General features: G+C 48.6%; 1 protein-coding gene across 1 annotated transcript; it reads right to left on the minus strand.

Moving 5' to 3' along the window:
- Nucleotides 1–4,419: 4,419 nt before the first annotated feature.
- Nucleotides 4,420–5,786, minus strand: LOC132567677 (beta-1,3-galactosyltransferase 1-like). Its single transcript, XM_060233350.1, has one exon. The coding sequence runs from the start codon at nucleotides 5,661–5,663 to the stop codon at nucleotides 4,500–4,502; it is 1,164 nt and encodes a 387-aa protein (XP_060089333.1). The 5' UTR covers nucleotides 5,664–5,786; the 3' UTR covers nucleotides 4,420–4,499.
- Nucleotides 5,787–27,127: the final 21,341 nt, after the last annotated feature.

The following is a 27,127-nucleotide window of genomic DNA, read 5'->3' on the forward strand; positions in this document are numbered from 1 at the left end:
GCCAAGCAGCAAACACTTCAGCTTGGCTAAGAGATCTCCCTGCTTGTTCCTACCAGTGCTGTAACTATGCATTCCTCCTGCATAGAAGGACTCTATCAGGCTTCCACAAGGAGCTGCCAGGCCATGCAGAACACTCTTGTCCAAGGAAGACAGCCTTAACAGCAGCCTTCACCAGAAGCCATGAGAGGGATCCTGACTCCATCTTGTTCTTGGTCAACCATGAAGGTAAAGCAGGAGAGTCACACACACAGGGTGGGGCAATAGAGATGCAAATAGAGTGGCCCTCAATTGAACAAAGGCTCTACTACCACACAAAAGCAGTTCCTGCCATGCCCACACATCACAAAAGTTCCTGCTAAGATCCTGGAAACAAAAGGATTAGCCCAAGGAAGTAACTGACGCTGACAATCAAGCCCCTCCTGCAGGAGAGCCCCATTGTGGTAGCTATGGTGTTAGTAGATTAACAATGTGGCTCTAAATTGACCCACTGTCTTTTCTTTGTTTAGGGTAGTTTGTCAATAGGTAAAACCCATAAAGTACTTGCTAATCCTTTCATTCCATGCCCTGTCCAACTGTTACCTGGAAACCCAATCAGGTAACCAGATCCAGGTCTGCTCATTGGCTTGAGGTGGGCATCCAGTCAGGTACCCAGAATAGATTAAACACTGCCCACAAACAAGCCAGCCCCTTTTTGGGGAGGACCTCTCCCTTTCCAAAAATATTATAACATGGGAGCGAGCATGCTTTCTCTCTCTCTGCCTGAGCAATATGTAACCAGATTGTTCCTCCCTCCCTACTCTAAGTAAGGAGCATCAGGCATGGCACATCACAGTGCATGTCTATATCTTCTAGTTCTGACTGGACCCTAAGCCACCAGGATCAGGTCGTATACCCTGTCTATGTTTTTACCCGTGTTACCCCTCTATCGATTTCTCTGTTTTCTTAGGTCTGCATGTGTGTTGTATGTGTCCATAACCTTATATATGTGGCCTATAGTTTTCTGTAATAAAAGCATAATTATTTTACTTAATTAGTGTCCTGGTCAATTTTGTGAGAAAAATACCCCTAGTTCCAGAACATCGTAGTCACTCGTTTGGTTGCCAGGGTGCCTGGAGACTCAACTCACACACATCTGCCAGGAGAACGTGGGTTTTATCTACCAGACTGGAAGGGACTTATGAGTACTAACAGCCACAACGTTGCAGCAGCACTCCGTGTCTCTCGAGGAAGGCTAACCAGGAGAACAGATGGTTTCCAGTCGCTCCGTGCGATCACCATCTTGACTGTTGTAGCAGAAGACGTTGCGCTGCCAGGAACTGTCCAGGCAAGCGGTTTCCAGCCTTGACCAAAGATCCAACTTGGAAGGCTAACACTACCAGCAGTTGTCTTCCTGCAGTGCCAGACTCCATAACAGCGAAGCGGGAGGTTCACGTACTCAACAGATGTCACCTGTGCATAAAGCCATCAAGCTTATCTTAGGCGTGGATCCTGCCAGACTGCTTAAGCCTTTGTCCAACGGAACCAAAGACAAAGACTGGTGCCAGTAGAGAGATGAAGAAGAGGAAGAACATCTTCACCTAGATCCAAGTGTCTTTGTATGGACCAAGTGTTGCCTTAGGTAGCAATTTGGCCATCTATTGTCACCTTTTTAGATAAGCTTGATAGTTTTAATCACCCCCCACCCCAATAATTTCTCCCATTCTTTCCCTTAATGGTCATCCTGGAGCTTCCTCCTTGGCCCATTACCTGGAAGTCCAATCAGGTAACCAGGGCCAACCAGATGTGGGCAGCCAATCAGGTGCCCCAATAAACTGGCTATTGGCTAATGCATAAGTCCAGCCCTTATGGTCATTGCAGAGCCTCCCCTTTTTCTGAGGTCATGTACCAGCTAACCACTCATCTGTCCCTGTATCTCCCATCCCCTAAGGGCTCAAGGTTGTCCTTATAAGCTGTGGTCCAGCTCCCCACAGGTTTGCATCTAGCAGTATCCCTGCCCTGCTGTTTAGATACATCCCCAATTCTTGGCCAGTTGAGGGTCCCTTCCCCCTAGTCCTCGTTCGTCGCCATTGGAGCCTTCCTTGAAGACTACGATCAGTAATTATCACCCTGTTTGTCCATCATTGTGTTATCTCTGCATTTCTTTCTATTTTTATTAGGACTGTATGTGTGTTGTATGTATTCATTGCCTTGTATGTGTGTTCTATATTTTTCTACAATAATTTTTAATTGTTTTACTTAATTAGTATCCTTGGCAAATTTAAGCAATAATTTCTGGATGTGTATCCTGTATACATAGATTCAAGATCCTTTTTAAGCCAGGTGCCCACCTGTCAATTCCCCAACCTCGTTTTGAGGGCATTTTGGCTTACAATTTAGTAAGAATTTCTGGAAGCAGTATCTTATATACATAGATTCTTGATCCCATTGAACCATAGTTGCCCACCTATTAATTCCCCAACCTCTTTTGAGGGCAATTTGGCTAACAATGGAACAGCTGTAAGTGATCTTACTTAGGGGATGATATGATACCTTTCCCTTTTGCAGGTGTGAAAGCAGCTTGGACAGTGGATTTTATCAGGAAAATGGTCCACAGGGCAAGTATTCAGCATCTCCTCCCTATTCCATTGCTCTAATCAAATTTGCAGCTGCCCACAGCCACCTTTCGGTAAAAAGAGGATAGTAATATAACTGGGGCTCTCCTAAGAACATCTTTAAAAATAATTCATTTTAAAATGAAATCTGAATTTAATAGACATCTGATGCTACACTCATTCAAGCTCATTACAGATTATTCTTAAGTCTGCTTTTCTACAGAAGATGAACCATTTAAAATATCTTCCTGTTGACGTGATCATTAAAAAGTAATGACAAAGTAGGTGATGAATTGGCACTTGTTATGGCTAAGTATGAATATTTAGACCTACCAAGCAGTCATTTCTATCTGTAATAAACACTATTACTCCCTAAAATTCATTCATTTGAAGACACATCTATCACAGAGAAAGCGAAAAGAGATGAAATCCAGAATTTACAAGAAGAGATCTTGTAAGGACCTTACTTCCTTCACAGAAGGCCATTTTGCATTAACTGACCATTGAAACCCATAGAGAAGGACAAGGAGAATACTGGATTTGCAAGTCTCATCCACACACTCTTATCTCTTAGTGGTTGCTGTTACAAACCTTCAGGTTTCTTTGTCCTGCCTCCTACCCTGACATTCCTGACACTGCAAGAGACACAGAAAAATGTCTGGAGGAAATCGTGGTGTCTTTTCTCCATGGAAATCGTGGTGTCTCCCGGCCTGACTTGGTTCTTACATTGTTCTTTTCCAGGACTCTCTCTGAACCCCTGGATCTTTCCAAAAGGTTTGCCACCACCCTGAAATAATTGCTTATCTCATCGTTCTGGCATCAGGGCCACCAGAAAGGGAACAACACAGTAGTGTAAATGAACAGTATATGCTGTGGGTGAGTGTATGTGCTCTCTTGCTCTGAAATTAAGTAAAGCTTTATTCACTAAGTTCCATTCTGAATACCAACAGAGGAGCACAGAAATTTACAATCCACAAAAACACATTCAGTATCAAAGCAAACAAAAGAATAACTTAACTTACACTGGAACAAATTTTGAGTCCAGTGACACCTTTTAAGAGTATCGGAGGGAGTGTGCATGCACACCAATGTTCAATGTTCATATCTTCCATAAACATTGGTGGTCTTAAAGGTGCCACTGGACTCAAAATTTGTTCTACTGCTTCAGATCAACACGACTGCCCACCTGGATCTGTTCTACACTGGATACATCAATCCCTGGCATCCCCTCTTTTGGGGATGGCACCGGACAGGCCTTTGTAGAGATGTCCACAATACATGTCTCTTTCCTTATTAGGCACCACCATACACATGCACTCACATACCTTTGCTTCTTTGCTTTGGGCTGTTGGTATTTTTAACCCATTTCTCATTTGTGTCTAAGGTCGATAGCTAATCCACATTGGGAGACTGGATTTCTGTAACCCACCCATCCCCCTTAGCCAACCCGATGAAGTTGTGCATCAGCAAGTTTTAGTGCCCTAAAGTGAGGATATGAAAGCCCATCAAGTGTGGCTTCATGTGACACTGCACTGTTTATATGACACTCTGGCTCCAAGATCTGACCATTCTCAGCCCATCAATCAACCTACAATCATTTTTCTCCTCTCCTTGAGTGAACAAATAGGCAGGGGCTCACATAGATGTGCATATTTTTTAAAGGGCAAGTGGGTCCTGTTTATAACAGTTGCAAATATGTTGTTGCTGTTTTGGATCCATTGCATCCACACATGCTTCTGATGTTGCTGGCTCACACAGCTGGCAGGAACCAGGTGGGGGCATATTAACTAAACTTCATGGCCTACTTCCTACATTGCACACAGAGAAACATTACTAGCTATAGCAGTAGGTATTCATGAAAACCTGCTGTCTGGATAACTCCCAGAAGAGCACTGTCTCACATCTTTCTTAAGGGCATTCATGCTTCTTGTCTTGCAATGTTTTCCAGAAAAATAGTAGATTATTTGGACTAACTTCATGGGAGGTGATTAAATTGTGGTAAGTGCATGGAGAAAATGGAATACTGTGTATGTTAAACAATGCCCCTCTTGGTGGAGGTGTCAAGCTTATTCCTTCTCTTTTGAGACACAGCGCTACATATATATCTTCTAAATATAAATATGGCACCTTTAAAGACCTGTTAAGAATCTTTGTGGCTACATCCGTGGAGAAAACATAGCCAGTTCCTGAACAAAAATTAGGGTATTCATCTTCTGGGTACATTTCTTTTGGCATGTACCACTTGCTTGTTTTGAAACGATGTGGTTGATACCCTATCATAATGGAGCCAGTAAAGTAGTCTGTCTTGGGAAGTTTAACATTCCATAGCAACTTTTGTATCAAATATTCCGTATTCACGAACATATCACTGTCGGTTTTCATAACAAAACTAGCTTTAGAGCAATAGGTAGTGACCCATTTCATGCCCATTAGAGTTTTGAGGGTTAAGTTTTGGTAGGTGTCTACAAATTCCTGTTGAATGATGTCACGATAATGCTGGCTTTCTCTCAGTATGGCTTGGTTTGTGACCCTCTTATTCACCCCTAACATAAACAAGCGAATGATCTCCACGCCTGGAACCAGCTTTTCATTACCCCATGTCTTCCTGATTGCTTGCCTATGTTCATGCTCATCAAACTTGGTTGCTATTAAAAGTAGCAAGAAAGGGGCTCTTTCTGCACACTTGTCACTTTCATTAATGAGAAAACGGTAGGAATGGAGATGAATGTAGTTCTCTGGGATTCTTTTGCTAATGCTGCTGGACAAATTAGCATCTCCTTCTGGTTCCTGACTTTTCTGTGAAGACTCTTCAGCACCGGACATGCTGTCCTTTCTGAAGAAAACACTTCCTTTGCTTTCTTCCTCAGTATCTCTGGCAAAAAAGAAAACTCTATACCATTTTTCTTGAACATGGATTGAAGGTAAAATAGCTAAGTGATGAGAAACACTGGGAATCAAGAATATATATGTCAAAAGGAAACAGAAGGAGGCAATCAGGAAAATATATAATTTAGTGCAACGCCAAGAAGTGTAAAAATGTCTCTTCCACACAGTCCTACTTCCCATCTTCATCTATTATTAGTTGAATACATACTTGCCAGGAAAAAATAGCGTTTCCATTTCCAGTAATTATTTTCTGAAATGTAATTATTTAGGTTCTGCTTTTCATAGAGTCTTCCATGCGCTGAGTACAAAATCCAGTATATCTTATCAGTTTTGATTTTTATTTCTTAAAGACAATGTATTTCTGGATAGCTTCTTGCCAAGTTCCCTTTCTACAGAATGACTGTTTCCTCTTTCTGGAGAATAACAAAATAGAAAAATCAGAAGGATTACCATGTCTTATCTGCTTTCTCATTCTTTTTCTAGAAAATGCAAAATTGTTCAGTGTTTACCACAAAAACATTCACAAACATTTTTTAAAATTGTGATTCATGGTACTTGCCTATTTGAGCAGGTTTCTGGAGTGGTGGAAATTTATAAATAAAATTAAATGTATAAATAATATGACATTTATAAAAAGAATACATATTCTAAACAAATATTCACTTCATAATCCATATAGGTATATCTTGTTGGGCTATCTATGTTGTATCCATCTATTTCTTCAAAGCATTCAGACAGGGTTTTATAGGTTCATATTTTTAGATGCCATTCCAGATACCAGTATTAGTGATGCTTAAAAATGTCCATCTATTGAACATCTGTAAGATTAAAATTAGGACACATACTTTGGAATGGTATATTTCACTATAATTCACTAAGACCGATTCCCCACTAGGCTTGTTCTGGCATCAGAGCTCTTTTTCTCTCGATGCTTCTGTCTGATTTCACACAAGCTGCTGCGCTGCAGCGACTTGCCCCGCCTCTTTCCTGCAGCAAGCAAGATCCTCTGAAAACCGGTTTCTGCTTGCCACGGGAAAAAGGCAGGCCAAGTCACAACTGCAGGACAGCTTGTGCAAAATCAGACAGAAACGTTGGGGGGAAAAGAGCTCCAATGCCGGAACAAGCCTAGTGGGGAATCAGTTCTATAATTAACACAACACTGACAACATTAAATATTTCTTATCTACTCATACTTATAAATTTGTTCAACAGTTGTAAGCTATAGCAGAGACATGAGCCAATCACTCAGCCTGTTACAGTTTGTGCAGAATGGCTGCAAAAGTCTGTCGATCATGTCTGTTTGCCAAACTGAGCACATGCAAAGAAGTTGCTGATACAAAGCAATCAGCAGCCTTTAGCATCCCTATGGAATAATTAGACAAATATCCAAATGATATGATTTTATTAAAACACATGACTGATTTTTTATTAATTATTAAAAGACAGTTGACCAATCTGTATGATTTATAGCTGATTTATTTGTCTATTTAAGCAGTTCTGCTAAGTACCGCAGTTGCACAACAAGGACAGGGAGCAGTGGGGCTCAACTGGATTTTATGAGGCCACACACATACAGAAAGGATATCTGAGCTGTACTACATGGTTTGGAAGGAATACAGTGAAGCAACATGCTGAACAACTGCAAGCAGGTTGACAAACAAAGAATTCAAGCATCCTTAATTCATACTAGAGGGGGCGAACGGTAAATGAAGGTAAAAGAATTTAGGGATGGCTCGAAGAATTCAACCCTGCTACCCCCGAGAGGTGGGAGACCTACACAGAGCGGGTCGCGTGCTACATGCGAGCGAACAGGATAACGGAGGACAGCCTAAAGAGAGACGTCCTCCTGAGCGTCTGCGGAGAGGCCATGTTCGAGATCGCCAAGGGTCTCTCGGCCCCCGCGAGGATCACGGAGAAGACGTACGAGGAGATAATCCAACTCCTCACTGGACACTTCTTGCCCCAACCCTCACTCATCGCCCGCAGGTTCCTCTTCCACAAGAGGGACCAAGAGGCGGGAGAATCGGCAGCGGACTACCTGGCCGCTCTCCACCAAATTGCGGGCAACTGCAGCTATGAAAAGCTGGAAGAGACCCTGAGGGATCGTTTCGCCTGGGGCCTGAGGGACAAAAGACTGCAACAGAAGCTCTTCGCGAGGGAAGAGCTCACCCTCCAGGGTGCCTTCAACGAGGTCGTAGCGTTCGAGTGGACCACGAAGACCTTCCCCAAAACAAGGGCCGAAGCTGTCCATCAGGAAGAGATGGGCCCCAGCCAACCAGACAAAGAAGAGGCACTCCAGCTACGCTGCCAAACAGGAATGGGCCCACGAGCGACCCAGCGACCTCGAGCGACCGAGAGACCAGCTGCCACCAAGTGCGCCAGCTGTGGGGACCAACACGAGCGACAGGACTGCCCCTACCACAATGTGGTCTGCAGGAGCTGCGGCAAGATGGGCCACATCGCGAGGGCCTGCCGGGCCAAGAGCACCCGCCGCTGCCAGTCCACCAACCAGGAATCGACCGAGGACCATGCGATAGCCTCAGCCTCCATGCAGGTAATGAACTTGCCCAACGATACCCTCCAAAAGGTCAAGGTTTCGGTCAGGATCGAGGGCAAACCCTGCCTGATGGAACTGGAATCAGGTTTCTCCAACTCCATAATTTCGGAGGAATTCATAAGGAAGCTGTGCCCACGTGGCCTGCCCAGACTGCGACCGGCATGCTTCGTGCTACGGGACTTTCAAAAGAACCCCATTGAAATCCTGCGTTGGGCAACGGTGGGGGTGGAGTACAATGGGTTTAGGGATAAACTCAACATATTGGTGGTTAAAAGGCAGCTCACCACCTTGTTGGGCCTGGCCTGGTTCCGGCCCCTGGGAATAAAGATTGTGGGGGTGCAACAGCTGGGGATGCGGGGATTTGAAAACGTGTGCCGGGAGTTCCCAGAGGTGTTTGACGGGGCCCTGGGGTGCTACAAGGGCCCTCCCATTTCCTTACCCCTCGATCCCCACGTGCGACCCATAAGGCTGAAGGCCCGGCGGGTTCCATTCGCTCTGAAGCCTAAAATCGAAGCAGAGCTAGACCGCCTCACAGCCCAGTGAGTGCTGGAACCCATGGCCTACGCCACATGGGAAACCCCAATAGTTACCCCGGTGAAGCCGAATGGGGAGGTGCGCATATGCGCCGATTATAAGTGCATCATTAACAAGGCACTACAGGACAACCCCTACCCCGTTCCAGTAATAAGCCACATTCTGGCTGCGTTAGCGGGGTTGAAAATCTTTGGGAAACTGGACTTGGCCCAGGCGTACCAGCAGCTGCCCGTGGACACCGCTACGGCAGAAGCACAGACCATAGTAACCCACAGGGGGGCGTTTAAGGTGCGGCGGTTGCAGTTTGGGGTGAGCGTGGCCCCAGGGGTGTTTCAGAGCCTGATGGATTCTCTCCTCAAAGGGATCCCCGGGGTGCAACCGTTTTTCGACGACGTTCTGATCGCCGCACCAGACGCGGAGGAATTTAGCAACCAGATGCGAGAAGTCCTCCGCCGTTTCCAAGAGGCCGGTCTGAAAGTTAAGTGTGAAAAGTGTTCCCTCGGGGTACCGAGGGTAGAGTTCTTGGGGTTTGCGGTAGACGCGGCGGTGATCCACTCGACGCCGGACAAAACCAAGGCCATTGTGAAAGCCCCCTCCCCCACAAGCAATGTGGAGCTACAAAGTTTCTTGGGGTAATTAAATTTCTATCATTCGTTCTTGCCCCACAAAGCCGCCATAGCAAAACCCCTCCACAGACTCCTAGACAAGAATGCCCCGTGGGTCTGGGGAAAGAAGCAGGACACAGCATTCCAGGCAGTCAAAGGGCTGCTCGTATCTAACAATGTGCTCCACCATTTCGATGAGAGCCTACCGGTGATCTTAGAATGTGACGCGTCACCATATGGGGTGGGCGCTGTCCTGGGTCACCAACTTCCGGACGGGAGGGAGGTCCCGGTAGCCTACTACTCGAGGACCCTGACCCCAGCGGAGCGGAACTATGCCCAAATAGATAAAGAGGCCTTAGCGATAGTGGCAGGGGTGCAGAAGTTTAATGACTACCTGTACGGGAGACGTTTCACCATAGCCACAGACCACAAACCGCTCCTGGGCCTCTTAGCCCCAGACCGCCAAACGCCCCAGATTCTTTCACAGCGCGTTTTGCGGTGGAATCCGTTCCTACACATATGGCCTGGTCCACCGGCCGGGCAAGGCGATGGGACACGCAGACGCCCTCAGCCGCCTACCACTGCCTCCATAGACCCCGACCCGGCCTCAGCCCACCATGTGATGCTCATCGAAACGCTACCGGAGAGACCCCTGCATGCAGCAGAGGTAGCGAAAGCCACGGGGCGAGACAAAGTACTCGCGCGGGTTCTCGACTGGGTGGTGAGGGGCTGGCCAGAAGGAAAACAGGGCGAAGAGTTCAGGGCATACACAACACGCAAGGAAGAACTATCCGCCCACAAGGGGTGTCTGTTATGGGGGAGCAGGGTGGTGGTTCCCCCCCCCCCCCGCTGCAGAAACAAGTGCTGGGGGCCCTTCATGAAACACATCCAGGAATTGTACGGATGAAGGCCTTAGCATGCAGCTATGTATGGTGGCCGGGGATCGACAAGGAAATAGAGGGGTGGGTCCGGAGGTGCAAAACTTGCCAGCAGTCCCAACGCGAACCGCCCAGCGCCCCCGCTCAATGCTGGGAAGCACACAGGAAGCCGTGGTCTAGGCTACACATTGAGTTTGCAGGGCCCTTTCAGGGCCAAATATTCTTCATCTTGGTAGATGCATACACCAAGTGGTTGGAAGTTATCCCGGTAGCTTCAACCTCGGCGGCGGCAATCTGGGCACTACGCAGGGTCCTGAGCACACACGGCATCCCAGACTCCATTGTCTCGGACAACGGGACAGCCTTCACATCCCGGGAATTCATGCAGAGATACCTGATACAACACATCCGGTCCGCCCCCTTCCATCCGGCCACCAACGGCCAAGCCGAGCGGATGGTACGCACTACGAAAGAAGCGCTGGGCCGTATCGTGCAGGGGGATTGGGACCATCGCCTAGCCACCTGCCTATTCGATAATAGGATAACCCCCAACCCAGTCACAGGGGTCAGCCCAGCCGAGCTGTTAATGGGACGGAAGCTAATCACAAAATTAGATAGGCTGCACCCCGACCGAGCCACCGACATCCGTAGTTCCCCCGAGATCAGAGAAGCAACCAGGGGATTCTTCCCAGGGAATCCAGTATACGCGAGAAACTATGTGTGCGGGCCCAAGTGGGTAGAAGGCCGGGTGCTGCGAGTAATAGGGTCCTGCCATTACAATGTGTCCACAGTAGGAGGCAGTGTATTGCGGAGGCATATAGACCAAATACATCGCCGCACATTGCCGGAAGAACCGGCTGCAATACGGAGCAAAGAGGAGCTCACAGCAGCACACCCACAGAGATCTACCCTAACACCACTGACCGCTCCTGCCAATCGGGAGGTAGAGCCCAACCGTAGCGAGGGTGACTCCCAGGGAACAGGGACATCAGACGAGTTGCAAGGCGCAGACAACCCTAGGCCGGCGGTTCTCCCATGAGGGGAAACAGTCACCCCATCTGCGGCAGTGGCCATGGCCCCAGCAGCTCTGGCGACCGCTCCGACTCCATCTGCCATCCCAAGGCGGTCTACCCGGGAGTGCACGGCCCCCGTTTACTTGTGGGACTATGTGTCCTGAGCTAGGGGGGAGGAGTGTTATGTATTGAACATAAGTTACCTGGCTGCATGGCGATCGCTACTGAAGGCGACCCCTGGGTCCCCAGATGGAGCTCGCCAGTCACCCCGCCCATCAAGATCTGTGGCGGGAAGTTTGACCGACCAGGATTGGCCTGGTCAGATGAGGGGGCTGTTCCGTGTACTATATATAAGCGGGGCCCGGCCCGTGTGTTCTCTCTCTTGTAATGTGCTACTGAATAAACTATGTTGCCTTCAAACCGTCTCGGTTCTCAGTACATTACAAGTACTATATCAGCCAAGGTGGAAGCCATGGTCTAAGTGTAAGCACATAGCAGAGACGGTAAGTCCATTTGAATAAAGAAAGGGATTTTCTTGCATCAGCCCTCTCATAGGCATCATACAGTCAAACAGATTATGATGATTTGTCCAATTTCTACTGAGTAATTGTACAGCACACAGAAATGGAAACCTTTTCAAGCCCCAAGGGGACAGCTTTGATAATGAGATTTCATTTCTGCAGTCATATTCTTGTCACCAAATCCATAAAATAATAGAACTAAAATTATGGGCATAATTTTGTACAATATGGTTTCACTTGCTACCAGTTGAAGGAAAAACTTGCTCATTTCACCCCCCCCCCCCACATCCATGATACTCATTGGGGGTCCCTGAGGGCACAAAGAGCCATAATGAAAATCACCTATTTCCAGAGGCTAATTGTACATCTATGAAGACCTCATTTGGATCAGGGTCACACAGGGAACGTAGACGGGATTTAACCACTCAAGCTACATTCAGTTTCTCTCACTGAAACTTGGCATTTAAAATACTAATAACAGTATGGGAAGCTTGGCTTCAGTTAACAAAAATCAAGCAGAAGTTGAAGGGTTAAGTTTTCAATGTCCTCTCTGCATGCCTCCATTGAGAATTTGAGCCACCTGCTTGTGTATTGTGAACAAATAGAACTCTGTGTGACCATTATGTTTGCTTTTGCACATAGCCTAGAACAACCTAGAGCAGGGGTGCTGAACTTATTTGTTACGAGGGTCAGGATCTGACATAAATGTCACTTTGTTGGGACAGACCATGTGTGACATAAAATGTAACATAAGCAGGGCTTTTTTTGAGCAGGAACACATAGGAATGGAGTTCTGGCTAGCTTGGTGTCGGGGGTGTGGCAAATGAGTTCCTGCTGAAACAATGGTGATCTAAAGGGCTGTGGCCTAATATGCAAATAAGTTCCTGCTGCGCTTTATCTACCCATACAGTCTGAACATAAGGTATCAGAGATAGAAACTTTCTAAAGGTGATTTCAGATGCTGAATGGCAATAGGCTTGATTGAGTTAGGTGTGATATACAGTAGTAGGTGTCGAGATATTATTGGTAATCAGAAAGGAAACCTCAGTTTGGTCCAGGAGGATGCAAAGAATGAATGGACATAAGTCTGAAGAAGTGAGCAGTTCCTCACAAAAACTCATGCCCTGCCACAAATTTTGTTAGTCTTCAAGGTGCTACTGGACTCTTACTCTTTCTGCTGCTATAATAAAACACAACATTAAAAAACCATTGGGGGGCATTTTAACCTTCCAGGACATCCAGTTGCTGATCTAAGAGTAACACTTCTCTTACAAAGGAATTTCAGAGGGATATTAGAAAGTGAGACTGTTGAATTGCAATTCATAATGAAGCTCAATGCATCCTCCTGGGCTGAATTGAGACCTAGGTTTCTTCTCTCATTACCAATGGCTTTATTGTTATCTGGCATCTGAAATCACTTCGCTCACCAAGATATAAAGACCGATGGGCTCACATTCTAGCTGTATTTGAAGAAGTGAGCAATGACTCATGAAAGCTCATGCCCTGCCACAAATAATGTTAGTCATTAAGGTCTACTGGACTCTTGCTCCCTTCCACTAATAAAGATGACTAGCTGTGCAGTTAGGTTTCTGTTATTACTATCTGTTAGAACTGGAAAGGGAGATCTCTCCAAGTGAAATAATGTGTTGCTTTCAGACTGGACAAAACTTGTGATAAGAAAAAGTTTTAAAAGTGCAGGGGTGGGGGGTGGGAGGAAGAATTAATGTGAAGAAAGATAGCCAGTGAGGTGGAAAGGGAGAGAGGGATACCACATGTTGAACTGGAATATAAGGAATCATAAATGTATTTGTAAACTACTTAGCCAACTACTTCCAGTTATTAAATAATGGAATCCAATCCAAGTGTTGTATTACCTAAAATGTGTCTTTTTAAAAGCAAATAAAATCCCAGATAGGCACATAGAAATCTAATCCTTTTTTTTTTAATTAGGAAAAAGGAAAGGTCCCTGGTGCAAGCACCAGTCGTTTTTGGCTCTGGGGTGACGTTGCTTTCACATTTTCATGGCAGACTTTTTACAGGGTGCTTTGCCATTGCCTTCCCCAGTCATCTACACTTCCCCCCCCCATCAAGCTGGGTACTCATTTTACTGACCTTGGAAGGATGGAAGGCTTAGTCAACCTCGAGCCAGCTACCTGAAAACCCAGCTTCCACCAGGGATCAAACTCAGGTCGTGAGCAGAGTTTAGGACTGCAGTACTGAAGCTTTAACACTCTGCGCCGTGGAGCTCTTAAAAGGAAAGGTCCCCTGTGCAAGCACCAGTTGTTTCCAACTCTGGGGTGAATTAAATTTTCCTTTAACTCTCCTTATTCCAGAAACATCTCTTTCCTGCTCCCCCTCCTTTTTTAACCTGTGTACATGTGTGATTGGGACTCAAAGTAAACAGCAGAGCAGGGCTTGTCAGAAGGATCTCCCTCCCTCCACCCCCAAAAAGTAGCCTTCCCAACCCTCCTGCTCTGGCGGGAGTCCCCTGGGTTTGCAGCCTCATCTCCCGGTCTTCAAGAAGTGAGAAGCGGGGGGTGGGGGGTGGAGGGGGGGGAGAACATACCTGTAGGCTTCATTATAGAGCTCCTGAGCCGTTTGTAAAATGTCTGCCGCTTTAAGGCTGGGCCGGGAGCAGGAAGGGCTTGGGAGAACAGCCCCGCCCTTTCTTTTGCTTTCACTTTCACAGCAAGAGTTCTCCGGAAGAAGATCTGGTAAGTGTGTGTGTGTGTGTGTGTGTGTGTGTGAGGGAGGGGGCAGGGGATTTCCTGGTTTGGAGGCCCTCCCCCCTTTTAGAAAGCGTGCGGGGGGGGGAGGGAAATGTCTACTGGGCATTCTATTATTCCCTATGGAGAACGATTCCCATAGGGAATAATAGGGAATTCATCCGTTGGTATTGGGGGCTCTGGGGGGGCTATTTTTTGAGGTAGAGGCACCAAATTTTTAGTATAACATCTAGTGCCTCTCCCCAAAATACCCCCCAAGTTTCAAAACGATTGGACCAGAGGGTCCAATTCTATGAGCCCCAAAAGATGGTGCCCCTATACTTCATTATTTCCTATGGAAGAAAGGAATTTTAAAAGGTGTGCTGTCCCTTTAAATGTGATGGCCAGAACTCCCTTGGAGTTCAATTATACTTGTCACATCCTTGTTCTTGGCTCCACCCCCAATGTCTCCTGGCTCCACCCCCAAAGTCTCCTGGCTCCACCCCCAAAGTCCCCAGATTTTTCTTTAATTGGACTTGGCAACCCTACCAAAAAGTGTGCATGCACAGGAAAGCTTATACCTTGAATAAAACTTTGGTGGTCTTGAAAGTTCCATAGGACTCTCTTTTATTGTGCCTTTCCTTCCACCTCCCTCCCTTCCTCTTAAAATGAGGGAAGACAGGTTTGGCAACGCAAGAGCAGCCCCAGCGAGGAAGCAAGAAGAGAGTAAGGAAGCTTTTCTTTGGTGCACATGTGTGCACTCTCTTTTTCCTTCCCCCAAGCTTCCTCTCCAAATGAGGGAAGACAGACTTGGAAAAGTAGCAGCCTCAGTGGAGGAAGGAAGAAGATATCAGGGGGAGCTTTTCTATGGTACATGCGTGTGCACTGTCTTTTCCCTTTCCCCTCAGAGATGCTTTTCTACACAGCAGCAGCGGCTGGGAGAAGGATGCAGGAGACGGTCAGTTGCTCCCAGGCCAGATATCAATCCTGCAGGAGCCAGATTTGGCATGTGGGTCACACATTTGACACCCCTGACCTAGAGGGTTTTTAAAAGATAAAATGGACAGCCAGCTATTTTGAGAAGTTTTTAATATCTTATCCTTGCAGGAAGGCCCCACAAATTTAATATATGCAGATAGGCTGCTTCCACACCAGGAATTTGCCTAACATGGACAGCAGGAATTCCCTGCAATAAAAAGGATACAGACAACATTGTGCCAAATATGTGGATGCATTCACACACACTAAATAACATGCTTTGCAGCTGGATTTTTACCGTGTAAGAACAGCAAAATGCACTTCCAAACAGTCGCCATGTGAAAGTTCCTGTGAATTGCAGCATATGAATCTAGCTTGTAAATTGTGGGTCCCCAATATGGTACCCATCAGCACTATACTGCCCATTAAATGTTTCCTGGTGCCCACTTCCTTCTTTGTCAAAGCATCTCTTTCCCAAAGAAAAAGCTATTCACGGTTTCTTGTCTCCTCTCTGTAGCAGGAAGTTCTTCAGAAGACTCCAGAAGGAATCACCTTTGGGACCATTTGGAAATAGCTGCTTTCATCAAGAAAGGATGCTTGTGTTGGGACCTCTCCACCTTTTGCAATTGTCCCCCATGGCTGCTCTTTCAAAAATGCCTCAGGTGTAGCAAGGTTCAGGTCACCTGGTCTACAAAACCTACAAATAAATAGGGAAAGTCCAAAGACCCTGATCTTCACAGTAATCATAATTTCCTCATTGATTATGGTTATCTCATGTAAGCAGAAAAACCAATCTGAAGCTCAGTTCAAAAATAGGCTTTAACTTTTTTATGTCACAAAAAAGCTTTAATGCTTAGAAATTTCCCTTTCACTCATACTTAGACAAATATAAGCTTAAAATAAGACAGTGCTTCCTCTTTACTAAGCATCTGTTTAGCAGTGTGAGTAAATTAATCTCTTACCTTTTCTCTCTCTCAAATATACTGTGAACTTTAAGTGGTCTTAACTATGCTGTCTTCTTCTTAGATCTTTTTTTCCTGCTGCTGCCTCAATTCAATGAAGGAGCAAGACGTCTCTCTAATAATTGGAACAACTTCTGTTAGTGACTCCTTCTGGAAATATTTATTTTCCACACCCATACTAGCTATTGTAAGAAGGGAATCCACTATGACGTTAAAGGCAGTGTACACAATTAAATTGGAAAGACCAAGACTGTACCTTCCATAAATGTGTCCTAGTGGAAATTAAAAAAACCAAAACAAATTATATTCATTTTTTTTAAAAGCCTGCCAGCTTTGCAATAACATCCCTGTAATAATAAAATGCAGTAAAATCAAAATGCAATAATTTCCACATTATAAATATTTCATATTGCCTTAAATAGTAAGAGTAGCACCAACAGGGCAATAATATGCATACAGACAGAGCTGTATAGAGGTTTAACAGTTAGTGGTTAGTGCTTAACCATTAGACTATCAGTCTAGGAATGGAGAATCATGGGTACAATTACCTATTCAGCTAGGAAACTAACAGCCGAAGCTTGGACCAGTCTCTCTCAGCCTAAAAGGATTATTTTGAGGCTGCAATGGAGGACAAGTAGAATCATATATGCCATTCTAAATCCCTTGGAGAAAGGGTGGGATAAAAATATAGACAGACAAAAACACTTTAAAAGTAGCAGCAGCAACAAAACATATTTATAAAACATGTAGAAATTAGGAATATTAATAAAGATTGAGCAGTTGTTAAAATAATATTATAAAACTTTCCTACCCCAGCCTCTTATTAAGCAGCAGAAATTTCCATTTAAGTCCGACTTTTTTTTTTTTAAAAAAAGTTAACTGATAACTAACTGAATTTTTTTTTTTTAAATCTTGGCCTGATACTCAAAGAATAGTGGTGATTGTACTAGCTGAAACCACAGAAAGGCCATTCTGTAATTGCCAACACTAAGAGTTCAAATACATGCAATGAAGATCACACATGTTCTGTCCATAAAATATAAATCACAGTTTAGAATAGTGAAAGTAAGAAGTTATAGGGCCCAGCTAATCAATTTATTCTTTTCCTGCACAATTTTGAGACATTGAGGTTACACAAACCTGCAATTTGCATTCTATAGACCGGACTGAATTATGGTGACTAAGCTGGCCTAAGAATTCTCTGGTGTAAATCTGCCTGATAAGGTTAAGCATGTGGATAGGCTAACCCACTTGCCATGTCACCCCCTCTCCCCAAAATGAATGTGCTTACATGCAATGAATTTGATCTTAAAGACCCCCCCTTCCCCCAAAATCTAAATTTAGTGCAAATGTATCCTTTAAACTTCCTGATTTGATATTGGCACCTGCTTCATGGATAAATGGAACTGGTGTTATATAGAATTGCCAGGTTGTCTGTCAGAATGGTGCATTTGTTATCAACATTTTGAGGCAGAGGTAGTCCATGCATCTCCTATACCATTGTGTCACCTATTCCCTTTTTTCACCCTTTATTCCATGTACTACAAGAAGAATATTCCTAATTCTGCCCTATAGTAGGTAGAAGAGACAGGTAGGCCAAGAAAGTGATGGAGCAATTTCTTACCAGGCTTGCCAGCTCCCAGGTTTCAGGGGAGGATCCCCTGGTTTTACAGGCTTTTCCCTACCTCCAACCAGTTGGCCAGCAGGGGGAAACCCTGCCCCAACAGCCATGATGGTGTCTGTGCACGTGCCGTTAAATCTCAATGAGGTTAAAGCTGGGGGGGGGGGGGGCGGTGGCGAGCAGGCAGAGCCACATGGGTCTTCCCAGTGAGTGTGTGAGCGAGGAAGAGAGAGAGCCCAGTCCCTCTGTTTGTTTTGCATTTCTTTCAGAAGTTGCTTGCATAGTAAAAGGGATAGTAAAGAATTAACTAGAACCTGATTATGGGAAGGAGGAAAACCCCACCCTTAGACTGCTCTGCTCAGTACTTTCATTTTCTTGTGTTAATCTGAAGAAGTTGGTTAAAATGCAGCCGATCGCTACACCCAGCAACTCCCATGAGTAAATTGCCCCAGTGAGATCACAAACGTGTGGGCTTGCAAACTGCTTATTTTGGCTGCTTTGTGAGTGTGTGTGTTCACTTTCATTTAGTGAAGGTGCAACTGCTGGGGAACCCTTTGAAGATAAAAAAGAGGAGGAGGAAATAAAAACTGTATTCAGGGGAACTGCACTGCTGTATTTTTATTATTTATTTGGAAAGGGAAAGTCTCCTGTCTTCACCCCTGAATTGGACCTGGCAACCCTATTCTTACTGTCTTGCACCTCTAAATGAATGCATGTACAATTCATTTAAACCCCTGAAGCAGTTTGATTGCCCTTGAAATTACCGTATTTTTCGGACTATTAGACGCACCGGACGATAAGACGCATCTAGTTTTTAGAGGAGGAAAACAGGAAAAAAATTTTTGAAGCTGTGCACCCAGATCTGGGCACCTTCCCCCTCTCAATCCTGCCTCCGATCCCAGCCCTTGCTAGAAGCAGCAGCTGAAGCCTGGCAGACAGGCACAGAGGAAGCCCCCCCCCCCTTCGCAAACCCAGCGCTTCGCCAAGCGCTGCGTTTGCGGAGCGGGGGGCTTCCTCTTTGCCTGGCTTCAGCTTGTGCTGATAGCAAGGGCTGGGATCCGAGGCTTGGCTGCCTCCGAACCCAGCCCTTGCTATCAGCACAAGCTGAAGCCACACAGACAGAGACAGAGGAAGGCCCCCCCCCCCCCCGCAAACGCAGCGCATAGCGAAGTGCTGCCTTTGCGGAGGGGGGGGTGATTCCTCTCTGCCTGGCTAAAGCTTGTAGCGGGGCTTCCTCCTCCCTTCCTCGGAGGGAGCGATCTCGCCACTTTTCTCCCAGCCACGCAGGCAAGGGCGGGGAAAGCATGCCTGGCTGGGAGAGAAGCGGCAGGATCGCTCCCTTCAAAGTGCTGGGGTGGGGGTGAAGGGAGCGATCTCCCTTCAAAGTGCTGGGATGGGGGTGCGGGTGAAGGGAGCGATCTCCCTTCAAAGTGCTGGGTTGGGGGTGGGGGTGGAGGGAGCGATCTCCCTTCAAAGTGCTGGGTTGGGGGTGGGGGTGGAGGGAGCGATCTCCCTTCAAAGTGCTGGGGTGGGGGTGGGGGTGGAGGGAGCGATCTCCCTTCAAAGTGCTGGGTTGGGGGTGGGGGTGAAGGGAGCGATCTCCCTTCAAAGTGCTGGGATGGGGGTGGGGGTGAAGGGAGCGATCTCGCCGCTTCTCTCCCAGCCAGGCAGGCAAGCGCGCGGAAAGCATGCCTGGCTGGGAGAAAAGTGGCCGGATCGCTCCCTTCAAAGTGCTGGGTTGGGGGTGGAGGGAGCGATCTCCCTTCAAAGTGCTGGGGTGGGGGTGGGGGTGAAGGGAGCGATCTCCCTTCAAAGTGCTGGGTTGGGGGTGGGGGTGAAGGGAGCGATCTCCCTTCAAAGTGCTGGGTTGGGGGTGGGGGTGGAGGGAGCGATCTCCCTTCAAAGTGCTGGGATGGGGGTGGGGGTGAAGGGAGCGATCTCGCCGCTTCTCTCCCAGCCAGGCAGGCAAGCGCGCGGAAAGCATGCCTGGCTGGGAGAAAAGTGGCCGGATCGCTCCCTTCAAAGTGCTGGGTTGGGGGTGGGGGTGAAGGGAGCGATCTCCCTTCAAAGTGCTGGGTTGGGGGTGGGGGTGAAGGGAGCGATCTCCCTTCAAAGTGCTGGGTTGGGGGTGGGGGTGGAGGGAGCGATCTCCCTTCAAAGTGCTGGGTTGGGGGTGGGGGTGGAGGGAGCGATCTCCCTTCAAAGTGCTGGGTTGGGGGTGGGGGTGATTGGAGCGATCTCCCTTCAAATTGCTGGGTTGGGGGTGGGGGTGAAGGGAGCGATCTCCCTTCAAAGTGCTGGGTTGGGGGTGGGGGTGGAGGGAGCGATCTCCCTTCAAAGTGCTGGGATGGGGGTGGGGGTGAAGGGAGCGATCTCGCCGCTTCTCTCCCAGCCAGGCAGGCAAGCGCGCGGAAAGCATGCCTGGCTGGGAGATAAGTGGCCGGATCGCTCCCTTCAAAGTGCTGGGTTGGGGGTGGGGGTGGAGGGAGCGATCTCCCTTCAAAGTGCTGGGTTGGGGGTGGGGGTGGAGGGACCGATCTCCCTTCAAAGTGCTGGGTTGGGGGTGGGGGTGAAGGGAGCGATCTCCCTTCAAAGTGCTGGGGTGGGGGTGGGGGTGGAGGGAGCGATCTCCCTTCAAAGTGCTGGGGTGGGCGTGGAGGGAGCGATCTCCCTTCAAAGTGCTGGGTTGGGGGTGGGAGTGGAGGGAGCGATCTCCCTTCAAAGTGCTGGGTTGGGGGTGGGGGTGAAGGGAGCGATCTCGCCGCTTCTCTCCCAGCCAGGCAGGCAAGCGAGCGGAAAGCATGCCTAGCTGGGAGAAAAGTGGCCGGATCGCTCCCTTCAAAGTGCTGGGTTGGGGGTGGGGGTGGAGGGAGCGATCTCCCTTCAAAGTGCTGGGTTGGGGGTGGGGGTGGAGGGAGCGATCTCCCTTCAAAGTGCTGGGTTGGGGGTGGGGGTGGAGGGACCGATCTCCCTTCAAAGTGCTGGGTTGGGGGTGGGGGTGAAGGGAGCGATCTCCCTTCAAAGTGCTGGAGTGGGGGTGGGGGTGGAGGGAGCGATCTCCCTTCAAAGTGCTGGGTTGGGGGTGGAGGTGAAGGGAGCGATCTCCCTTCAAAGTGCTGGGTTGGGGGTGGGGGTGGAGGGAGCGATCTCGCCGCTTCTGTCCCAGCCAGGCAGGCAAGCACGCGGAAAGCATGCCTGGCTGGGAGAGAAGCGGCAGGATCTCTCCCTTCAAAGTGCTGGGGTGGGGGTGGGGGTGGAGGGAGCGATCTCCCTTCAAAGTGCTGGGTTGGGGGTGGGGGTGGAGGGAGCGATCTCCCTTCAAAGTGCTGGGTTGGGGGTGGGGGTGAAGGGAGCGATCTCCCTTCAAAGTGCTGGAGTGGGGGTGGGGGTGGAGGGAGCGATCTCCCTTCAAAGTGCTGGGTTGGGGGTGTGGGTGGAGGGAGCGATCTCCCTTCAAAGTGCTGGGTTGGGGTTGGGGGTGATGGGAGCGATCTCCCTTCAAAGTGCTGGGTTGGGGGTGGGGGTGAAGGGAGCGATCTCCCTTCAAAGTGCTGGGTTGGGGGTGGAGGTGAAGGGAGCGATCTCCCTTCAAAGTGCTGGGTTGGGGGTGGGGGTGGAGGGAGCGATCTCGCCGCTTCTGTCCCAGCCAGGCAGGCAAGCACGCGGAAAGCATGCCTGGCTGGGAGAGAAGCGGCAGGATCTCTCCCTTCAAAGTGCTGGGGTGGGGGTGGGGGTGGAGGGAGCGATCTCCCTTCAAAGTGCTGGGTTGGGGGTGGGGGTGGAGGGAGCGATCTCCCTTCAAAGTGCTGGGTTGGGGGTGGGGGTGGAGGGAGCGATCTCCCTTCAAAGTGCTGGGATGGGGGTGGGGGTGAAGGGAGCGATCTCGCCGCTTCTCTCCCAGCCAGGCAGGCAAGCGCGCGGAAAGCATGCCTGGCTGTGAGATAAGTGGCCGGATCGCTCCCTTCAAAGTGCTGGGTTGGGGGTGGGGGTGGAGGGAGCGATCTCCCTTCAAAGTGCTGGGTTGGGGGTGGGGGTGGAGGGAGCGATCTCCCTTCAAAGTGCTGGGTTGGGGGTGGGGGTGGAGGGAGCGATCTCCCTTCAAAGTGCTGGGGTGGGCGTGGAGGGAGCGATCTCCCTTCAAAGTGCTGGGTTGGGGGTGGGGGTGGAGGGAGCGATCTCCCTTCAAAGTGCTGGGTTGGGGGTGGGGGTGAAGGGAGCGATCTCGCCGCTTCTCTCCCAGCCAGGCAGGCAAGCGAGCGGAAAGCATGCCTAGCTGGGAGAAAAGTGGCCGGATCGCTCCCTTCAAAGTGCTGGGTTGGGGGTGGGGGTGGAGGGAGCGATCTCCCTTCAAAGTGCTGGGTTGGGGGTGGGGGTGGAGGGAGCGATCTCCCTTCAAAGTGCTGGGTTGGGGGTGGGGGTGGAGGGACCGATCTCCCTTCAAAGTGCTGGGTTGGGGGTGGGGGTGGAGGGACCGATCTCCCTTCAAAGTGCTGGGTTGGGGGTGGGGGTGAAGGGAGCGATCTCCCTTCAAAGTGCTGGAGTGGGGGTGGGGGTGGAGGGAGCGATCTCCCTTCAAAGTGCTGGGTTGGGGGTGGAGGTGAAGGGAGCGATCTCCCTTCAAAGTGCTGGGTTGGGGGTGGGGGTGGAGAGAGCGATCTCGCCGCTTCTGTCCCAGCCAGGCAGGCAAGCACGCGGAAAGCATGCCTGGCTGGGAGAGAAGCGGCAGGATCTCTCCCTTCAAAGTGCTGGGGTGGGGGTGGGGGTGGAGGGAGCGATCTCCCTTCAAAGTGCTGGGTTGGGGGTGGGGGTGGAGGGAGCGATCTCCCTTCAAAGTGCTGGGTTGGGGGTGGGGTGAAGGGAGCGATCTCCCTTCAAAGTGCTGGAGTGGGGGTGGGGGTGGAGGGAGCGATCTCCCTTCAAAGTGCTGGGTTGGGGGTGTGGGTGGAGGGAGCGATCTCCCTTCAAAGTGCTGGGTTGGGGTTGGGGGTGATGGGAGCGATCTCCCTTCAAAGTGCTGGGTTGGGGGTGGGGGTGAAGGGAGCGATCTCCCTTCAAAGTGCTGGGTTGGGGGTGGAGGTGAAGGGAGCGATCTCCCTTCAAAGTGCTGGGTTGGGGGTGGGGGTGGAGGGAGCGATCTCCCTTCAAAGTGCTGGGTTGGGGGTGGGGGTGAAGGGAGCGATCTCCCTTCAAAGTGCTGGAGTGGGGGTGGGGGTGGAGGGAGCGATCTCCCTTCAAAGTGCTGGGTTGGGGGTATGGGTGGAGGGAGCGATCTCCCTTCAAAGTGCTGGGTTGGGGGTGGGGGTGATGGGAGCGATCTCCCTTCAAAGTGCTGGGTTGGGGGTGGGGGTGAAGGGAGCGATCTCCCTTCAAAGTGCTGGGTGGGGGTGAAGGGAGCGATCTCCCTTCAAAGTGCTGGGTTGGGGGTGGGGGTGGAGGGAGCGATCTCGCTGCTTCTGTCCCAGCCAGGCAGGCAAGCACGCGGAAAGCATGCCTGGCTGGGAGAGAAGCGGCAGGATCGCTCCCTTCAAAGTGCTGGGGTGGGGGTGGGGGTGAAGGGAGCGATCCTGCTGCTTCTCTCCCAGCCAGGCATGCTTTCCGCACGCTTGCCTGCCTGGCTGGGAGAGAAGCGGCGAGATCGCTCCCTCCACACCCACCCCCAACCCAGCACTTTGAAGGGAGATCGCTCCCTTCACCCCCACCCCCACCCCAGCACTTTGAAGGGAGCGATCCGGCCGCTTCTCTCCCAGCCAGGCAGGATCGCTCCCTTCAAAGTGCTGGGGTGGGGGTGGGGGTGAAGGGAGCGATCTCGCCGCTTGCCTCCCAGCCAGGCATGCTTTCTCCGCGCTTGCGTGCCTGGCTGGGAGACAAGCGGCAGGATTGCTCCCTTCAAAGTGCTGGGTTGGGGGTGGGGGTGGAGGGAGCGATCTCGCCGCTTGTCTCCCAGCCAGGCACGCAAGCGCGGGGAAAGCATGCCTGGCTGGCAGACAAGCGGCGAGATCGCTCCCTGCGAAGTGCTGGGTTGGCGATGGGGGAGGAGGGAGTGATCTCGCCGCTTGTCTCCCGGGGGCTGCAGGCCCCTCCCCCCTCATCTTTTAGTATTCGGACCATAAGACGCACGCACCTTTCCCCCCACTTTTTTTGGGGGGGGGAAGTGCGTCTTATGGTCCGAAAAATACGGTACCTTAATAGTATACTTCATGAACACATGAAAGAGATCTGAACAGTGTTACCATTGTACATATGCGAGACCAATGCAACTTTTCAGTGTGTGCATTTTTGGTACAGCTGTTCATGCTTAAACTGAGGGTAGCTGTGTGTTGTACATCTGTATAGAAGAAAGTCAGTCAGTATGGGTGTGTACATTTGACCTTTACAAGGGTGACTAGTCATTTGTTTGCTAAACCAAGTCAGGAATTGCTGGGTGTGCCCAAGAGGCAATCATCTGCTCAAACAGGCAAGATCCATTTTCAGGGTAATTAGGCCTGTAATGAGGCAGCATGGTTCAGCAGCTGTGTCTGCTGTCGTGAGTTAAGGAAAAATGTATCTGTTCTGTTTGTGACTCCTCTGCTGCTCACCTGTTTAGTGACCATGGGCCCATCAGGGCCAAACTGCATGGGAAGGTATATGGCAGAGCTGTGCATTTTGAATTGTGGGTGTTCCCAAACACAAAACAAAAGACAGGTGGGGGATACAAGTTTGAGCAGCAAAAAGAGGATGCAGGTTAGGATACAATGGAGATCTTTCTGCTGGCTCCAGCTTATTTTTCTCTCCAGTTCATTTCTTCCTGCAGAAAAGTGGGGCTTAGATTGGGTTGGGTTGGGGGCTGCTGGAAAAGAAAAGGGAAAGACAGGAGGCAGGTTCTGTGTTTTCAGCAGTCTGTGTAGTTTGATATAAGAAATGGACTTAGCACGTCCAGTTTTTTCATTTTTTTTTTAAAAAAAACCCATCTTTCTGTGCAATCCTAGGCAGAGTTACACCATGAATTTTTTTCCCTAGGGGTCAGGAGACTGTAATGAACAATACCAAGTATAAAGAGAGAACAACACTGGGAACAAGAATCAGTGGAAATCTGCCCCCCCCTCAGACAAAGGAAACACACTTCTGTGGTACTCTATGCTACCATAGAGTTTTAACCATAAGTCTTAGAGTGTCTCCAGCGCAACAACGTTACTTCTGGGTGACATCATCATGAAGAGCATGTTGCACAATGATCTTTGGGGGCAGGGGTCCTCCCAGAGGCCTGCTCTGTGCTGGTGGGTTGGGGACCCCTGAACCGGGAGAACCCCTTCACCTGGCGGGAGCTTGGCAGCTCTATGAATAACTGGCATAATTTTGTGTTTATAACTTTTGTTTTGTGAACCAGCTCATACTGCTTCCTTGGGGACACAGCACAGTAATTTTCTAAATAAATAGGGAGGATTTGTTGCTTGTTAAACATATGCAGGAATTTAATTTACCTTGTTTAATTTACTTTGCTATTGAGCCATGCATTTCTTATGGTCAACTCAATAATTTGTTTTCCATTTTTTATAGTTTTACATCTGTGCAGTACTGACATAGAGCATGATGGCTACCTAGGTAGCTGCAGTTGATGCACACACTGAATTGATTTGGCTTGCTTGGATTTCATATGTTGTTGGGTCAGCACTGGACCCATTGTATAGAATTTGAAATCAACAGTACTAGAGTGGATGTGCTTCTTTTGTGCCTATGTTTTTGAGGCATTGTGTTGTTACCTCATGCTCAGATTTCTCTGGATTGAACTATCATTCCCCAGTAGCCTGACACAGCAAGCATGCATGCTTGGAAGCCAATCAGGTGTGTATGCATATTGTTGTGCTCAGGGCCGGCCCTAGGGTGCATGGCGCCCCAGGCAGAGATGCCACGCCGCACCCCCTCCACACGGTGCCCTCTCCTGCCCCTCCCCTCCCTTCTTGTCATATTTGCAGTGCTGCATTGCAGTGCCACACTCCAACCCCTGCTCCCCCTTGTGCTCAGATGAGCGACATCGGCCTCCCCATTACCTGGCTGCTTTGACACAGGCATTTGTATAAAGTGTTCTCTTAAGAGAGCACATGACACAACCAAGGCTGACTCACCCACTAGGCAAATTATGCAGAAGCATGTGTTAGTGTTCACAGCTTTAGAGGAAAACCAAGACCCGTTAATAGTTTACCAAGATATAATCCAGGAAATTTACTCTATTATGACTGTGCCAGCAGGGAATAGATTACATCAGCATTATAGGAAAACAAAACGTTGGTTTGATTCTGAATGTGTCCAAGCAAAAAAAGAACTAAATCGTTTGTATCATCTTGCTATGAGAAGTAGCATAGAAAAAAGGGTAGAGACACAAAGTGCCCTAGTGAGCCATAAAAAAACCTATAAAGGCATTATTCAAAGGAAGAAGAAAGAGTATACTCGGAAACTATGGGAGGAACTTATACAGGCTGTAAAACTAAAAAATTCTGCGCTTTTTTGGAAATTAACAAAGATTGGGGGGTTTAAGATAGCCTCTCCCCTGGACATGTTTATTCCGGCGGAAACATGGACTGTTTTCTTCCAGAATTTATATGATGACAATGTCCAACCCTCTTTTCCAGGTAACATAGAGAACTTCCCTCAGTGGCCACCAGTTAGTACGCAAGAAATAAAAGCCCATATAATGCAACTGGAAAATAGGAAGGCTCCAGGTATAGATGGCATACCAGCTGAGATGCTTAAAGAGAATGTAAATTGGTGGGCACAATTTCTGGCATCTTTTTTCACTTATGTTGATCAAACAGGCCGAATCCCAAAGCAGTGGGGGACAGCTATAGTTGTCCCTATTTTTAAAAAAGGCAATCGAAATAATCCCGCCAATTATAGGCCCATAAGTCTTTTAAATATAATAAGTAAGATCTATACAAGACATCTTTTAGAAAAACTAGAAATATGGATAGAACAAGAAGAAATTATTCCCCTGGAACAGGCTGGATTTAGGAAAGGAAGGTCGACAATCGAGCACTGCCTGATATTGCAACAGCTAATTGGGAAGTACTCTGCCAGAGGTACAACTACTCTATATGCTGCTTTTATTGATTTAAAGGCAGCATTTGATTCCATTTCAAGGCAACGATTGTGGCAAAAACTAGCGGCTTCTAATATTGATAAAAGGCTGCTATTTCTTATTCGTGGACTCCATGAAGAATCATTTCTTAGAGTGAGATGTAATATGCAGGGATTACTTACAGAACCAATAAAAACTCAGAAGGGTGTAAGACAGGGTTGCCTTTT

This window comes from Heteronotia binoei, chromosome 2 (assembly GCF_032191835.1).
Source record: "Heteronotia binoei isolate CCM8104 ecotype False Entrance Well chromosome 2, APGP_CSIRO_Hbin_v1, whole genome shotgun sequence".
NCBI classification, from domain to species: domain Eukaryota; kingdom Metazoa; phylum Chordata; class Lepidosauria; order Squamata; family Gekkonidae; genus Heteronotia; species Heteronotia binoei.

Coding starts and splice junctions, on each gene's coding strand:
- LOC132567677 (XM_060233350.1), bottom strand. CDS start 5,663: ATGAAGATGGGAAGTAGGACTGTGTGGAAGAGACATTTTTACACTTCT.